Source organism: Pipistrellus kuhlii, unplaced genomic scaffold (genome assembly GCF_014108245.1).
Source record: "Pipistrellus kuhlii isolate mPipKuh1 unplaced genomic scaffold, mPipKuh1.p scaffold_m20_p_24, whole genome shotgun sequence".
Lineage (NCBI taxonomy): Eukaryota > Metazoa > Chordata > Mammalia > Chiroptera > Vespertilionidae > Pipistrellus > Pipistrellus kuhlii.
The window spans coordinates 1,772,379-1,790,477 of NW_023425523.1; the positions used below are offsets into that span (position 1 = coordinate 1,772,379).

At 56.8% G+C, this 18,099-nt stretch overlaps 1 protein-coding gene across 2 annotated transcripts; it reads left to right on the top strand.

The window, feature by feature from the left end:
- The first annotated feature begins 279 nt into the window (after positions 1-279).
- PLPPR4 (phospholipid phosphatase related 4) lies at positions 280-17,717 on the top strand. 2 transcript variants are annotated; one of them, XM_045586825.1, is made up of 8 exons: positions 280-447; positions 6,535-6,720; positions 11,775-11,904; positions 13,503-13,698; positions 14,231-14,288; positions 15,106-15,279; positions 16,293-17,017; positions 17,411-17,717. In XM_045586825.1, the coding sequence occupies exons 1-8, from the start codon at positions 370-372 to the stop codon at positions 17,664-17,666; spliced, it is 1,803 nt and encodes a 600-aa protein (XP_045442781.1). In that variant the 5' UTR covers positions 280-369; the 3' UTR covers positions 17,667-17,717. The 2 variants fall into 2 exon arrangements, with proteins under 2 accessions (XP_045442781.1, XP_036308996.1); XM_036453103.2 differs by having other exon boundaries at positions 16,293-17,717.
- The last annotated feature ends 382 nt before the right edge of the window (positions 17,718-18,099 follow it).

Consider the following 18,099-nt stretch of genomic DNA (forward strand, 5'->3'; position numbering starts at 1 on the left):
AGGGAGGAGGAGAGGAAGGAGGAGGGAGGCGGGAGCCGGGGCCATTGCAGCAACAGTTTGGAGCCGGAGCGGGCCTCTCCGCGAGGATCGGGGCGCGGGCTGAGCTGGGAGGGCGCACGGAGAGGCGGGGACCGGGGCGGGGACCGGGGGACCGGGGGCCGGGAAGACAGGCGGCGGGAGACAGGCGGCGGGGACCGGGGAGACAGGCGGCGGGGAGACAGGCGGCGGGGACCGGGGAGACAGGCGGCGGGGAGACAGGCGGCGGGACCGGCGGGCGCTGCGGCCGGGGAGCTGGGATGTGACATCAGCCGGCGGCGCAGGCGGCTCCTCTGCCCGCGGAGCTCCTCGCCCGGAGGACGCGGCGGCGGGATGTCGGCGAAGGAGCGGCCGAAGGGGAAGGTGGTGAAGGACAGCGTCACCCTGCTGCCCTGCTTCTACTTCGTGGAGGTAGGTGGCCGGGCCGGGCGGCCCTCCCGGCGGCTCCTCCCGCGGCTCCGGGGATGATGGACTGGGCCGGTGCCGTGTGCGCGCCCCGGGGTGCCCATCCCCTCCCCTCCCCCCACCTTCGGGGAGCCCGGTGTGCCTGGGACCACCTCCCCCCCCCCCCGCCGTCATCATCCTCCCCTCCCCCCATCCCCGCCGCGGGGGGCTGCGGGAGGAGGTACCTGTGTGAGTGCCCGGCTGCTCCCGGCCCCCTGTCTGTGTGCACAGCCTCCAGCCTCCGGCTCGCAGGGGCCACGGGGCCCGTACTCCGGGGTTTGTGCAGGCACAGCCTTCGCGGTGCCCCTAGGATTCTGCTGGGTGTGATCAGGAATTCAGAGGCACACAGCCATCCCCCCTCCCCAGGGCGTGTACAGGGCTTTATCACCCCAAATACCCACAGACTGTAAAAGCCTTCCCCTGGCTTAGCCACCACAGTGCTCCCGTCTGCTTCTGACACCGGCCTGCCCTCTCAGCATCAACCCGCTGGCTAACCTTTCCCATGGTTAGCAAAAAAATTATGCATGCACACGCACACACATACATGGACAGTGTGCCTGCATGCACACATCTATGCCTGTATGCACACATCTATGCCTGTGTGCACACATCTCTACCTGCATGCACACATCTATGCCTGTATGAACACATCTCTGCCTGCATGCACACATCTATGCCTGTGTGCACGCATGTGTGGGAAAGGTGACATCATCCGGTCTTAGGAGGTCTGTCCCAGTGCATTTGTCCTGAGCAGGAGTAGAGGAGCAGTGAACCTGCGGGCGGGTACTCCTAAGGAGCCTCACTCACCGGGATGCAGTGCCCTGGGTGGGGGGGGGGGGACCGGAGGGGAGGGGAGCGGGAAGGGAGGGGGAGGGCCCTGGAGACTGACAGGTGCAGTCTCTGGGGAGCCATTGCTCCGGTGGCAGGGCAGGCGGGGAGAGATGCGGTGCTCGGCTGAGGGAATGCGGTGGCGAGGGCCTCGCTGTGCTCTGTGTGCTCAGAGCCGGCGCTGCATGGCGGAGGGAAGATGGTGCTGAATTATACGTCCCCCGCCGCCGCCAGCAGCTCGGCCAAATATGGAGGCTGCGCAGCGAGGACAGATGGCAGACCCTGTGCTCGTTACCGGGAGGCTTGTCGGTGGCGGGGGCAGGGAGGAATCGGTCACGCTGTCTTCGGGAAACAGTGCGTTTGCAAGTGCTGTCTCCGGAGTCACAGACGGTGTTCAGGGGATTCGCTGTGAAGGCAGATGAGAGTGGTTTGCATAAAGTGCCAGAGGAATGAAGGCAGACCCTCACCCACCGCCCTGGGGGCAAAGAAATTGTCCTGTTTATTTAACGTAACTCACTGCCGCCCTTCCTCCTCCGATGAGGGACTGTAGGGTCGTGCTTTAGGCGATTTTACCAAAAGATAATAATTTCCTAAAGACACGTGTGGGCAGCAGAAGATGCCCCAGTGAACAGAGCAGAGGGCCCGGCCGGTGTGGCTCAGGGGTGAGTGTCGGCCTAGGAACCAGGAGGTCAGGGTTCGATTCCCGGTCAGGGCACAGGCCCGGGTTGAAGGCTCCATCCCCAGTAGGGGGCGTGCGGGAGGCAGCCGACCCATGATTCTCTCTCCTCATGGATGTTTCTCTCCTTCTCCCTCTCCCTCTGCCTTCCTCTCTCTGGAATGAATGAAACATTCTTTATAAAAGGGTAAGCGTGGAAGGATGGTACCTGCTTCTGGGTTAAACCCTGCCTGGCCCGCTGTTTGGTGGGAAGGCACTTTCGTTCCCGTCCGGACACACTCCCTGAGTCTGGAGGGGTCAGGTTGATGGTGGGGGCCCATCTCTCCCCCACCCCCCGAGCAGAGCACAGGGAGGTCAGCCAGAGCTGCTGCAGGCGGATGGGAGCCTCGGAGCCCGGGCTTCCAGGAAAATGCCCCCTTCCCCTCGCCCCCAGCGAGGGGCCGCAGCCGGGTGAGCGCTGAGCCCTGGCGGGGCCCAGGCGTGCACTTCGGAGGCACCTGGACCGGGAGGGCAGGCCCTGCGTCTAAAACGTTCTCAGTTCACGAGGTGCCTCAGGCAGGAACAGCGCTGGAAGCTGCTCCTCTCCTCGGGTCGGACCCCGCACCACGCATGCGCCTGACCGGGCGGCTGCCCTCCGAGGACGCCCCGCTCCCTGAGAGCATCCGTGGCGTGGGAGGGGCCTGTGTCTCGGGGTGCGGGGAACAGCCACAGGCCTGGCTTGCGAATGGTCCCCCTGAAACTTCAACACAGGCCTCAGACGGAGGTTAATGATAATGAGGACGATGGGAATAAAAATAAAAAGTATTTCTAAAAATAAAAAGTAAAAAAAAGAAGCCCGGCCAGGGTGGCCCAGGGTTGAGCATTGACCTATGACCCAGGAGGTCACAGTTCAATTTCAGGCCAGGGGACATGCCCCGATTGGGGGCTGGATCTCCGGGGCTCGGGGGCGGGAGGGGGGCAGGTGTGCCCCAGGCACCGATCCACGATTCTCATCATGGATGTTTCTATCTCTCTTTCCATCTCCCTTCTGCTCTGAAATCAATAAAAATATATATTTTTTAAAGCAAAACAACAACCAAAAAAGTATCTGAGGCGCAATCGTTCCTGTTTACGCTGGAAGCGTGTTACCAATATCACAGCATATTTGAGTGCCACCCAGGCTATGTCTCAAGCAACCTCTCTCTTTTTTTAATATATTTTATTGATTTTTTACAGAGAGGAAGGGAGCGGAATAGAGAGCTAGAAACATCGATGAGAGAGAAACATGGACCAGCTGCCTCCTGCACACCTTCCACTGGAGATGTGCCTGCAACCCAGGTGCATGCCCTTGACCAGAATCGAACCTGGGACCTTTCAGTCCACAGGCCGACGCTCTATCCACTGAGCCACACCAGTTAGGGCTCAAACAGCCTCTCTTGAAAAAAAAAGAGGCAGTGCCCCACTCCAGAGTGAAGTCTGCTGAAATCAGAACATCTCCTTTGCTCCTTTTTTTTTTTTTTTTTTTTTTCACCATGAATGAGCAGGTGAGGGCTTGAAAAAGTTAACCAGTCACCTGGGGAGAGAGTTGATTCCGGGTCATGGCTGGGCCTAACCAGGAGCATCTCTAGAATCCCGTCCATTAGAAAGCTCCCCCGGATCACCATGCTCAGAGTACACGTCATTCTCCTGCGACACGTGAGCACATCGGGCCGCTGTGCGAAGCTTGACCCAGACACCCAGCACCCGTGCTTCCCGGCAGCACATGGCAGTCAGTCACACGCTGAAGCGGCTCTGAGGGGCCCTCCTGCTTTCCCCATGGCTGGGCTCTGTGAGAACCACGTGCCCAGCTAACCTCAGGAGATCAGCCCGCCAGGAATCCCACCATCACTTCCCCTGACAGGAGGTCTCTGACAGACAGGAGCGGAAAGCAGTAACATTGGGGAGGTTAGACTGTCATTCACATCATTCGTAGTAAAATAACTTCGCATTTCCCGTGGCAGTTTAATGTCATGTGCTCACACACATTCTCTCACCGGATCCTCAAACCCAGCCCAGGAGGAGCTATGGCCTCTGCTAACAGGCTCGGGGGGTCCCAGGACTCCCCCCCCCCATGCTGGTCACAAGAAAGGATGGGTTGGAGCTGAAGTTTCTAACAACCAGTCCCGCTTTCTATGGCTTCTTCTAGAATAAAGTAGCTGAGAACTTATTCTCCCTGTAACTGCGGAATGGGGCGGCTTTCTCGTGGTGACGTGAGTGCTGGAACACGGGGGGCCAAGGGCAGACGTGCTCGTTGGGACCCAGTCCATGCTGAGGTGTTTTTCCTTCTCACGGGCTGCACATGCTTCTAAGACTGACACTAGGCCGTATGGGTGGAAACCAATGCCTTTGAAGAAAAGATAAACCAGGGTGTCCACCCAGGAAATACAGGGCGTCCCCCAAAATGTGTGCCCACTCTGAGTGATTCTAAAGCCGGTGTTTATGAGCACACAGCTCATTTTCAACACGCGAGAGAACCTGCAGAAATGAACTTTTTTGGGGGGCTGGGGGGACACCTGTTTTCGGAGGATGACATGTGGTCCAGGCTCCGGGTGACGGAAGCAACGGCATCGCGAACATCAGAAATTACTTTGTGTTCGGTATCTGGGTGCCCTCTGTTCCTCAGCGGCGGCCGGTTTGGCAGGGTGACCGTTATCGCTTAGGTACCCCCATAAAGAGAAAAAAGTCAGCCGGCCCGTTAGGACAAGTTTTCTTTGTTCAAAGCTTAGAGCCTGGCTTCACCCAATATTTCAAACCAGTTAAACCTGAAAGGGAGTGAAAATTAAGGGAGTTATCAGTTATTAAAGTGTGTATACATTTTGGGGGATACCCTATGTTTCTCTCACTCTCAAATCAGTAAAACTATATCCTCAGGTAAGGATTAAAGAAAGAATAATAAAATAAAATGGACCACGCCTTCACCCTAAATTATAAAATAATAATAATAATAATAATAATAAAATTGGTGTAAAAAAAATCAGTCTTATCTAGCAAATGTAATCGTTTGGATTGCATTTCTTTTATTGTCCCTGTTCTCGAAGACTGCTCCAGTGTTCTCTTTACAGAGTGCTCTGTTATTATTGCTCACGAGTCCTGAGCAGATGGTAATTATAAGAGTCAGTCTTTCTGAAACTGGTTTCCAGTCCAGGTAATTTTCCTCCCCTGTACTAGTGCAGAGACACAGTGTGGCCCATCCTTTTTTCCGTGACTACAGCTCAAGTAGAGGATGAAATTCCGAATGCGCGATTCCATAGGCCTCTTTAAAAGACTTCTTAAATCTCATCTAAGTGCAATGGAAAGATGCCGGTATGATTTTATTGCGAGCACATCTACTACAAATTTTGCACATACCATCTGCGAAATTTCCGAAGTTCTGCTATTGAGCATTTCAAAGATGAAAGATTGTCTTTGAAGATATATATGTTGGAGGTAAACATTGTCATTTAATTCATTACACTGTCCAGCATAAGATACGGCACAGGAAAGCAATGGATCAAATCGTTTTTCCCCAAGCGGTACAAATATTTCGTTCAAATTCACTCTTAGGAACAAGTTGATATAAAAGACAGAGTAAAAGAGACTTTTTAAGACAAGTTAGAGAAGCAGACATCAGAAAGGAAGAAAAAAATGTGATTCCTAGTTTGAAAATAAATGAAAGGTGGGAAAATGGTGTATCTGGGAAACTGGCAGTTTCCAGCAGAGGCTTTACTGAAGGAAATTATTTCATTCAGATGTTAAATTCTTGTATGTATACTCTGAGTGGCTAGTTATTATGATCTCTGAACGCATAATAGTCTGGCCACTCAATACACACACACACACACACACACACACACACACACACACACACACGAGGCCCAGTGTATAAATTCGTGCGTGGGTGGGGTCCGGCCAGCCTGGCCAGGGGGAGGAGACATAGGTGGTTGGCTCCTGGTGGAGGGGACAATTTGCATATTAGCCTTTTATTCTATAGGACATACACTGAGTGGCCAGATGATAATGCACTCAGAGATCACCATCATCTGGCCACTCGGTGTATGTGCACATGTGTTGGAAGGCTCTCTGGTGTACAGTCACTGCGGAAATACAGAAATGGCGCGATCAGGCCCGAGCCTTCAGGAGAGTTTTAGGTGGGAAGCGGGGCCAAGACTGCAGCTAGCCCGCCCCAGGCCTGGCGGGAAGACCAAGGGCCCAGGAACTCCCTCACAGGGCCGGCGGGGGTTCAGGAGGGAGGAAGTCCCTCTGAGGGTCGCCAGGGGAAGTTCTGAGAAGGGATGAGCGTGTCATTGACTGTTTGAACAGCCATGACAACAACAGTGAGACTCACACGCGTGCACTGTCCTCCCAGCTGGCATGTGGCTGAAGGCAGAGGCAATAGTGCTCATGACTGACGTGAGCTCCGAGCTGGACAGACTGGGGCGGGGGTGGGGATGGGAGGGGGGGGGGGGAAGAGGACACGCTTGTTTCCTGCTTCACGGCGCAGGTTCCGTGTGTGACCTGCGTGTGCGTCACCCGGCCCGTGTCCCTCCCCCCAGCTGCCGATCCTGGCCTCGTCGGTGGTCAGCCTGTACTTCCTGGAGCTCACGGACGTGTTCAAGCCGGTGCACTCGGGGTTCAGCTGCTATGACCGCAGCCTCAGCATGCCCTACATCGAGCCCACCCAGGAGGCCATCCCGCTCCTCATGCTGCTGAGCCTGGCCTTCGCGGGGCCCGCCATCACGGTGAGTGAGCATGGCCCCAGCCTGGGGGGTCGGACCCAGACCCTGCATGCGGAGGCCCACGCCGGCGCAGCCAATGGGCTCAAAGCAAAGGAAAGCGAATCCCAGCCCCAGGCCCGGAGGAGGGCGTCTCTGAGGCCTGGACGGCATCACGTGGGAATGCACCGGGTTTAAGACCACCGGCGTGGATAATTAAAGGGGATGTGGTTGCACACAGGAAGGCTCAATAACGGTTTCTAAATCGTTTCGGGGAAAGGCCTGTAAGTGCTTAACCCTGAGTGGCTGGCCTGGGGCTTCTGGTTCGACATTCACGCATTTCCCACGTGCGAGTGGGCATCGGAGTGTGGACGGCGCAGGGAAAGCAGGCAACTGTGTAGCCAACAGGTTAGACCCTCTCCTCAAAGGGGCATGCTGCCATCTCTTAGCATTTCCCTTTCCAGTTGATTGGCACTTTTCACTGGTTCTGAGCTCTGTGGCCACCAGCTCTAAAGAGGGCATAGCTCATGTGACACACACACACACACACACACACACACACACACAGAGAGAAAATGCTTCAGACGCAGAACAGGCGCTTGCATTTAAGAATATGTAACATATAAAATATATTTAAACAAAAATAAAAAAATAAAAAATAAAAATATGTAACATAAAATATATTTAAACAAAAATAAAAAATAAAAATATGTAACATAAAGAAATGCCCCCCCCTGCTGGAACAGAATTAAAAGTGGAGTTCTTTCTAGGTTGCTAACAGACACGTTGTGAATAACACTCTTTTTTTTTTTTTAATTCTCACCTGAGTATATGTTTATTCATTTGAGAGAGAGAGGAAGGAGGGGCTGAAGACCAAGGGAGCCGGGGACTAGCGAGGCATTTGCAAGGAGCTGAGACTCGGGGGGGAGAGAGAGGGAGAGAGAGAGAGAGAGAGAGAGAGAGAGAGAGAGAGGGAGAAAGGATGTGAGAAAAAAAACAACAACAAACAAACATCAATCTCCAGTACACACCCTGATCAGGGATCGAACCTGCAGTCTTTTGGGTCAATGCACCAAGCCACTGAGCCACCCAGCCAGGGCAGTAGCATGATTTTTTATAAACTCACTCATAAATAGGACTGGCCAACGCTCCCCCATCTTCTGCGCCCCCAGAATCCTAATTACAGGACAACAAATACGTTCCCAGGTTGGTCCTATTCTTTCTGGAGGAGGAGCTGACTGCGTTCCTCCTGCTCAGGGCCGCGGGGGGCGGGGCTGTGTCTGTGAGCGGCCCGCACCCCTCTCCTAACGAGGGGGCCGCCCTGGTTCGGCTCGTTAGCAGCTTTAGGAGAGTCCCGGCATTGACCTTCCAGGGTCTGCGCTCGCACCGGCTGTGAATTTGTTTTCTAAAAACGGCCCCACATTAATAATCATAACGTGCTATTTGCACTGCACATAAATCATACCAAACGCTCTCCGCGGATGGAATTAGAACCTAATTTCCCAGAGAACCTCATCACGCTTAGAAGATCGCAAAACACTTAGAAAATCGATGAGCTGCTGGGGCGCCAGGGACTCCTGCGAGCCGGGGACTAACGAGGCATTTGCAAGGAGCTGAGACTCGGACGAACAGGACACGTTTGAAGTGCGACACCACATTATTTCCCTGCCCCTTCTGTAAGGGCCTACGGGAGCGCCATCCGCCCCTCCTTCTTTCGGAGCAAAACGAATATACGCTTCCACGCGACTGCACCGGGAGGCGTGTCTCCTGCTTGGGGCGCAATGCACAGATTTGTCGATGGGTTTGTGTGTCCACGAGCCTGCCCCAAAGGCTGCTTTTGATACAGTGTATTCCCAGCTGAGGAAGTTGCTTTTCTGTATCCGAGTCTTTCTCCCCGGCAGTGAGGAAAGCAAGTCTAACTGTATCTCCACCGCCCACCCAGAGCCATGCCTCTCCCTCCCTCCCTTTGCCGACACTTCCATGGACTGGGGACAGGGACCTCGGCCTCCTCTCTGTGCTTCTGCTTCTCTGGCTCCCTCGCTTCCCATGAGAAGTTCTTCATATGCCGTGGGAGGGTGCTTCCTGGGGATTCTGGGTCAACGTTTTCCTTCTTGAGCCCTGAGAAATGGCATGGACACAGGCAGACGCGTCTAGGACACATCAGGAAGCTCCCCCCCCTTCCCCCCCCCCAAGGAGAAGTCCGTCTTTAAACCGAATTAGATCATCTGAAAATCCATGCAGTGACAGAGAGACCAAGGGTGAATGGAAGCGTGAGAAAAACGTTGATGTTCTTAGAGAAAGGGACCGTTAGGTGATGTCAAAATGTGAACCAAAAGCCCTAGCTGGTTTGGCTCAGTGCCGTGGTCGGCAAACTCATCAGTCCACAGAGCCAAATGTCAACAGCACAACGATGGACATTTCTTTGGAGAGCCACATTTTTTAAACTTAAACTTCTTCTAATGCCACTTCTTCAACATAGACTGGCCCAGGCCGTGGCATTTTGTGGAAGAGCCACCCGCAAGCGGCCAGAGAGCCGCATGTGGCTCGCGAGCCGCGGTTTGGTGACCGGTGGCTCAGTGGTTAGAGCATCAGCCCGTGGACTGAAGGGTCCCGGGTTCGATTCCAATCCAGGGCACATGCCTTGGTTGTAGGCTCCATCCCTGGTTAGGGTGTTTGCTGGAGGCAACCAATCAACGTGTCTCTCTAACATCGATGTTTCTCTCTGTCTCTTCCCCTCCCTTCCACTCTCTCTAAAAATAATAAGATAAAGTAAAATTTAAAGGTTAAAAACAACAACACACCACTCTATCTATACTCAAGCCGAATAGCCGGAGAGAGTGGTGTTGACACAGGCGCTTCAGCATATCAAGCAGCTCTAACAGAAAACCCCTGAACCCCCAAGGCCGCTGGAGATAAGGGCTGCTGTGCTGTGTGGTGAGACGCCATCCCGCATGGCGTTGTTCCAGCAAGTTCTTATGTAACCTCACATTCGCCGAGAAGAAGTGCATCATCAGTGCAGATGCGATTAAAAAGAAAGAAACAAAACGACCCACAGAACTGTTATTGAAGAAGTGGAAATGACTCAGTCTCTCTCAGCCCCACGACGATGCGTTTCGGGAACGAGTGGGTGGTTTTCTCGCGATGATCAGTTTGAGACAGCTGTTATGCTCCTCCGTGCGCGTGGGGCGCCAGGCAGAACACAGAGCCTTCTGTGTCTCCGTGCCTACCTTAAAGAGACAACGTAGGATGATATTTTTCAAGACGTATAATGAACTCAACGCTCAGTGATTTGGGCGGAAAAAAATCCTTTTGAGTATTTCTCTGTGAGTGACCTTAAAAGCCTAGCGCATGTGCCTCATGATCTTCACACACATGTGGTTCCTGGCAGAGTCTCATTAAGGAACTTGATTTTTGTACAAATGCAGATCCCACAGAACCTACAGAATTAAATGGAGCAGAGCGAACATTGGAAGCAGGAGGCCATGGGGTCCCTATCACGAGTCTTTAAAGCCTGTCACCTTAAATAGTTCATAAAATGTATGCTCAGACCTGGAACTGGGACGTCTCCCTGGAAGAATCTATTTCAGCCCTGACCATGGTCGTAATCCTTTTAAAGGGACATGACCACTTACACTGAAGGGCTGCCGGTATCTCATGTATTCTACTTCTCTCAGATCTGCACGTTTACACAAGTCAGTTCTAATTTCACAACCATCTCTTAGGCACAGTGACCCCAAATCCAACGACCTCTCAGGCACAGTGACCCCAAATCCAACCTCTTAGGCACAGTGACCCCAAATCCAAACTCTTAGGCACAGTGACCCCAAATCCAACAGCCTCTTAGGCACAGTGACCCCAAATCCAACCTCTTAGGCACAGTGACCCCAAACCCAACAACCTCTTAGGCACAGTGACCCCAAATCCAACAGCCTCTTAGGCACAGTGACCCCAAATCCAACAGCCTCTTAAACACAGTGACCCCAAATCCAACAACCTCTTAGGCACAGTGACCCCAAATCCAACAACCTCTCGGGCACAGTGACCCCAAATCCAACAGCCTCTCAGGCACAGTGACTCCAAACCCAACAACCTCTTAGGCACAGTGACCCCAAATCCAACAACCTCTCAGGCACAGTGACCCCAAATCCAACAGCTTCTCAGGCACAGTGACCCCAAATCCAACAGCTTCTCAGGCACAGTGACCCCAAATCCAACAACCTCTTAGGCACAGTGACCCCAAATCCAACAACCTCTCAGGCACAGTGACTCCAAACCCAACAACCTCTTAGGCACAGTGACCCCAAATCCATCAATCTCTCAGGCACAGTGACCCCAAATATTTTAGATCTTTTTTTTTTAACAAATGAAACTCATGATTTCAGATCTTGCTTCCCCATACGGAGTGACCAACAGCCCAGACTCCAGGGTAACTAGCCAACGAGAATCCCCCAGGGAAGGTGAACTTTGGAAAATAAAAGAAATCCAGATCGCCTTACATTTTAAATAATTAAATACGATGAAATGAGATTAAAACCGAGCCCCTCAGCTGCGATGGCTGAACCCCAGGTGCTCAGCCAGCACAAGTGGGCAGCGGCCCCGCAGTGGGCAGCGCCCCGCCGGGGGCAGGCGCAGGGTGAAGGGTGCATGCAGGCCGCAGAAACTCCCGCAGGCCACTCTGTGCGGGCAGCACCCTGCTCCCCCTCGCACATGCTCTCTGTGGGGAGACCCTCCTGAGCCATCCCGGCTGCTTCGTTGCCGTAATCTGCTGGTAAGCACCCCTGACCCTCCCCGGTGCCTAGTCTACTCTCCCCGCGGGCATCTTGTTTTCCGGGGCAGAGAAGCAAAGGGCCAAGATTTCAAGAATCAGGGCAGAACCCGCCCCCGGGGGGTTCGTGGGTCAGGAGTCACTGGGTGCTGGTGAGCAACAGGCCAGGACTGGTGCTGCCACATGCCATCACGCCCTGGGCCAGCAGCAGGAGCTCAGAGAGTGCGCGATGCCCTCCCTGGGGGCCCGGCCGCGGAGAAGAGGCCTCTGCGCCTCGCTCAGCCCAGGCGCCCACCGGCCCCTCTCGTCCTGGCAGATCATGGTGGGCGAGGGCATCCTCTACTGTTGCCTGGCCAAGCGGAGGAGCGGCCTGGGCCTGGAGCCCAACATCAACGCCGGCGGCTGCAACTTCAACTCCTTCCTCAGGAGAGCCGTCCGCTTCGTCGGTGAGTGTGCGAGCCTCAGGGAGAGGGAGTCCGGTGGTTTCCGACAGAAGGGTTCCGTTTACTGACAGACATTAGCATGTGCATGTCAGCGTGTTTTTGTCTGAGCTCTGGGAAGCATGTGTTTACTTTAAAATGGTTCCATTGGGTCTGTGTTCATTTTTTTTTAATATACTGTTATTGATTTCAGAGAGAGAGAGAGAGAGAGAGAGAGAGAGAGAGAGAGAGAGAGAGAGAGAAAGAAAGAGGGAGAGAGAATCATCAATGATGAGAATTATTGCTCAGCTGCCTTCTGCACGCCCCCTATTGGGGATCAAGCCTACAACCCAGGCCTGTGCCCTAACCAGGAATCGAACCGTGACCTCCTGGTTCATAGGTTGATGCTCAACCCCTGAACCACACCAGCTGGGCTGTGTACATTTTTAAAGTGAGAATACGTGTCAGCAGGCCAGTAGGGACGAACGGCTCCTCAGCAATGACTGTGGTCACATCAGTGATTCTGTGTCGATTGTCCTACAATGTCTTTGTTGGGAAAGTCCTGCACATCAGGTGCCACCTTCCAGCACTGCATCGTCACTATTCCTCCTTGGCTACCCTCTCCCAGTCCCCCTCCTCTGTTCTCCGAGCCCCACAGAAAACCCACCAGTCTGGCTAGCCAGCTTCTGCATCAAATCAGCATCTACACCTCCGTCTCTCCTGGTTGTCATGGAAACCTCTTAGTGTCCTTTGAGTCACAGGTCTTTTTTTATCTGTAAGTGGGTTGGGAAGGGAAGCCACGGCTCATCACACCGACATGAACGCGGTACATCCATCCCCAGTAAGTCAGGAGGAAGTTATTGAACCTGCAACCTGCCATCTCACAGGCCCAGGTCCCCCCGCACCGAAGGGGAAGTCTGGTCTGGATCAGGGCCTAGACTGCTGGTCGGCAAACTCATTAGTCAACAGAGCGAAGTATCAACAGTACAGCGATTGACATTTCCTTTGAGAGCCACATTTTTTATCTTTTTAATTTTTAAAAAAATATATATCTTGTTGATTTTTTTACAGGGAGGAAGGAAGAGGGATAGAGAGTTAGAAACATCGATGAGAGAGAAACATGGACCAGCTGCCTCCTGCACACTCTCCACTGGGGATGTGCCCGCAACCAAGGCACATGCCCTTGACCGGAATTGAACCTGGGACCCTTGAGTCCACAGGCTAACACTCTATCCACTGAGCAAGACCCGTTAGGGCAAGAGCCAAACTTTTTAAACTTAAACTTCTTCTAACGCCACTTCTTCAGCATAGACTCACCTGGGCCGTGGTGTTTTGTGGAAGAGCCACCCGCGAGGGGCCAAAGAGCCGCACATGTCACCTCCACATGTTCCCGGTTCTCTGGGGACAGGGTCCCAGGGTGAATGCTATTGGGAATTGGCCTTACTGAACCAGCCTGACTGCAGTCCCTCCCATGGCTCCTTGTGAGATCCTCGCTGCCATTCTCTTGCCCTTAGGCGTCTGGTTAGAAGTTAGGGGTGCCCTCTATGATCTCCTCGAAACAGAGGGAGCAATGGCAGCAGGTTGGGAGGCCGGTGGTGACAGCCCCGCCCTCCGCCCGCACACAGGTGTCCACGTGTTTGGCCTGTGCTCCACGGCCCTCATCACGGACATCATCCAGCTGTCCACGGGCTACCAGGCGCCCTACTTCCTGACCGTGTGCAAGCCCAACTACACCTCCCTCAACGTGTCCTGCAAGGAGAACTCCTACATCGTGGAGGACATCTGCTCCGGCTCCGACCTCACCGTCATCAACAGCGGCAGGTAGGCAGGGGCGGCCGAGAGCCCGGATTTTTTGGGGAAAAAATCGGGACGTTTTTAAAAAAACGCCGCGGGACACGGGACAAATTGTTGATTTTTTTGGGGGGAAAAATCGGGACTGTCCCACCAAAAGTGGGCCGTCTGGTCACCTTAATTTAGGAACTTAGGAAAAGAAAAAAAAATGGGAAGCTTTAAAGTCCTAGGCTTTATGAGCTTTGGCTTTCCACCGGCATCATCCTGATGCCAAACAGCAGTCAGAAAGTCTTCCCGTCCCTGTCTGCTTCCCGCTGTCGTTGCCGTGGGGCAGGAACGTGACCCTGGCACGGCCAGCACCTGCTGGGCCAGGGCGTCCCATGGGCCTCAGTGCCCGGCGGTTCGCAGTGCCCTCCTCGCTCACGTTTCCCCGGAAAACCAGACACGGAAAGGCGCTGCTCCTGCCTGTGGCCTGGGTGCTGAACATCCAGCCACGCGCTGGCGGTGGGCGGTGGGCGGTGGGTCTGAGACAGAGGCTAACGGGGCTGTGTTCCTTCGGCAGGAAGTCCTTCCCGTCCCAGCACGCCACCCTCGCCGCCTTTGCCGCCGTGTACGTGTCGGTGAGTAACGGGTGCTTCTTGGGGGTCCATGCCCCAGAGAAGGCAGCAGTGAGCCTTTCTCCCCGTCCATCATGCCCCCGGGGAACGACAGAGTCCTCTGACACGGGCCCCGAGAGCGGGAACCGGGGCTGCTAGAGACGGGCTGAGAGGGCAGCCGGGTTACCCACTGGGCCTGGCATCCCTGAGCCGAACAGTGGGCTCCATGAGAGAGGGCTGAGGACTGCGGAGGCCGTACATTCTAAAACTGAAAGCAACCGTTACATCTACACACGCGCACACACGCACGCACGAGTTTGAGCTGCTTTGTTCCTGTAACTGGGAGCTCTAAGTCAGCGTCGATTGGACAAGTGCTGTACTGTGAGTTGCCGTCATTGCTCATTAGTGCACTGGTTCATGAGACAGATGAACCGGAATGCCGACGAACTAGAGGCCCAGTGCAAGAATCCGTGCACGGGTGGGGTCCGGCTGGCCTGCCCCGACTGGGGCCCATCTGGGGGGCAGGGCCATGGGTGGTCGGCCGGCTGGCCCTGCCCCCTGATTGAGGGGACAATTTGCATATTAGCCTTTCATTATAGAGGACGAGGGGCCTGGCCCAGGGGAGGGGACAGGGGCGGTTGGCCAGCCTGCCTGCTGGTGGAACTCCTGGCGGAGGGGACAATTTGTATATTAGCCTTTCATTCTATAGGACAGACAGGGAGTGGCCAGATGATTGTGCGTTCAGAGGGCATCATCCTCTGGCCACCCCGTGTGTATAGAGATAAATGTCGTAGGAAAATGCCCTCCCTCCCCTTCCTGACCTCTCCCCTCCGGGCGTCAGATGTACTTCAACTCCACGCTGACGGACTCCTCGAAGCTGCTGAAGCCGCTGCTGGTGTTCACGTTCGTCATCTGCGGGGTCCTCTGCGGCCTGACGCGCATCACGCAGTACAAGAACCACCCCGTGGACGTCTACTGCGGCTTCCTGCTGGGAGGGGGCATCGCGCTGTACCTGGTGAGCGGCTCGCCGTCCGTGCGGGATGAGTCTCCGTGTGGCACGGAGAACCCGCGCAGGCTGGGTCCACGGTGAAGAGCTTCTGTTCGTGGCACATGGCCTGGCTGCCTCTCCGTTCTTCTTCTTTTCTTTTTTTCTTTTTTTTAATATATTTTATTGATTTTTTACAGAGAGGAAAGGGAGAGGGATAGAGAGCTAGAAACGTCGATGCGAGAGAAACATCAACCAGCTGCCTCTTGCACACACACCCTACTGAGGATGTGCCTGTAACCAACGTACATGCCCCTGACCAGAATCGAACCCGGGACCTTTCAGTCTACAGACTGACGGCTCTACCACTGAGCCAAACCGGTTTCGGCTGCCTCTCCGTTCTAACCCAAAGCACACAGCCCAATTCCAGCCGAGTGCTTTATTCAACTCTCACTATGGGCCAAGGGTACGCACCTCGGCTGCAGCTGGAAACCCAGCCCAGGCTGGGGAGGCAACGGCTGTCTCTCTCTGTGTCTCCCCCTCTCCTTCCACTCTCGCAAAATCAATGGAAAAACATCCTCAGGTGAGGATTAACCCCCCAACATTTTTAAAACTCAAGGGATCCATGTTTCTGAACAGTCTGTGGCTTGCGATACAGCTTGCTCACTATTCATTCCCCGGTAACTGGTTTCCCCCAGTAACAGGTTTTCCTTGTTTCTGGGTGTGTGTTAGTCTGCGGTGCATAGAGCGTGCACCTCGCTGATGCGGTCAGGGGTCCTGGGGGGTGGGGGGTTCCCAGTGGCCTCCTGTCCCGCTGCATTCACGCCCCTCCCCGCGTTCATGCCTCCCCGCATTCAAACCCCCTGCATTCTCCCTCCCCGCATCCACCCCTCCCCGTCTTCACTGTCCCCCGCCCCCCGCATCCCCCCTCCCCTGCACCCACCCCTCCCCGCATCCCCCCTCCCCGCACCCCCCTCCCCGTCTTCACTGTTCCCCGCCCCCCGCATCCCCCCTCCCCGCCTTCACTGTCCCCCGCCCCGCAGGGCCTGTACGCGGTGGGGAACTTCCTGCCCAGCGAGGAGAGCCTGCAGCAGCGGGAGGCGCTGCGCGTGCGGGCGGACCTGCACCCGGACGCGGGCGGCGCGCTGGCGGCCAAGGCGGGGGCCTGCGACGGCGTGGCGCACACCGAGGGGCTCCTGGCGCGCGCGGCCCGCGACCCCGGCGCGCTGTCCGGCCTGCAGCGCGCGGGCGCCGCCGACGTGGAGATCATCACGCCGCGCAGCCCGCGGGGCAAGGAGGGCCTGGTGACCTTCAGCAACACGCTGCCCCGCGCCGCGCCCGCGGGGGCCGGGGCCGGGGCCGGCGCCGGGGAGGACGCGGCGCGCCGCCACGCCAGCGTCCACGCGTCCATGGACTCGGCGCGCTCCAAGCAGCTGCTGAGCCAGTGGAAGAGCAAGAACGAGAGCCGCAAGCTGGCGCTGCAGGTGCTGGAGGCCGAGCCGGGCCAGTCGCCGCCGCGCGCCGTGGAGCTGCGCTCCGGCTCGGAGCCCGCGCGCGTGGGCGCCAACGGCGAGCACCCCGGCCCGGGCGCCCCGTCGTACCTCAAGGTGCAGCCGGGCGCCGGGCCGGCCGCCGGCAACAGCAGCGTGCCCGGGGGGCCCCGCGTGTCCCTGCAGCCGCGCCCCGGCTCCTCGCAGCTCGTGCACATCCCCGAGGAGGCGCACGAGGCCGGGGCCGCCTCCCCGCGCGGCGGCTCCGCGCGCGCCAAGTGGCTGAAGGCGGCGGAGAAGAGCGTGGCGTGCGGCCGCGGCGGGCAGCCGCGCATCATGCAGGTCATCGCCATGTCCAAGCAGCAGGGCCTGCAGGCCGCGGGCGCCGAGCCCTGCGCCGGGGGCTCGCTGCGCTACAAGGCGCTGGCGGAGCTGGAGCCCGGCGGCGGCGGCGGCGGCATCGTGCGCGTGGAGGCGCACCCCGAGAACAGCCGGCCCGTCATCCAGATCCCCGCGTCCACCGAGGGCGAGGGCAGCGGCTCCTGGAAGTGGAAGGCGCCCGACAAGGCCAGCCTCCTCCGCCAGACCTACGAGCTCAACGACCTGAACCGGGACTCGGAAAGCTGCGAGTCGCTGCGGGACGGGCTCTCCGCCGGCGCCGCGGACCGGCCGCGCGGCAACATCGAGGGCGGCGGCGGCGGGGAGCACCTGCACCACCTCCACCACCACGGCGTGGCCACCATCCGCGTCACCCCCGTGGAGGGCAGCGAGGGCGGCTCCGAGACGCTGTCCGTGTCCTCCTCGCGCGACTCCACGCTGCGCCGCAAGGGCAACATCATCCTGATCCCCGAGCGCAGCGGCAGCCCCGAGCACACGCGGAACATCTTCTACAAGGGCACGTCCCCCACGCGCGCCTACAAGGACTGAGGGGCGCCGGGCCGCCGGGCGGGGGACCCCGTGCGCCCCCAAGACCCACCCACCCCCACGACGGCCCAGCCTGGATTCTCCTGGCGCCCTGTCCCTGCAGATGGGGGAGGGGAGGTAGCCTCGCATCAGACTGGCTCCTCCTGCAGCAGCGACTCATGCACCCGTGGGAAGGGCTCCCCTCAGCACTTGGGGTCCCCCCCCCGGGGGGGGAGGGAGAAGCACAAGGCGAGGACCTCAGCGAGCACCTGGCGCTGCTCCAGGCTCAGCCGCTCTGCAGACGGCCAGCTCAGAAGACAGCGGTGGCCTGCCCTGTGTACTATGTCACCTCCTGAATGTGCCAACGTTGGGCATCCCCTCCCTCCCCAACCCCCTCTTTCTAATTAGCAGTGGGGACCCAGGACTCGGTCCCCCAGGCCCAGGCCACGCGGTTTTA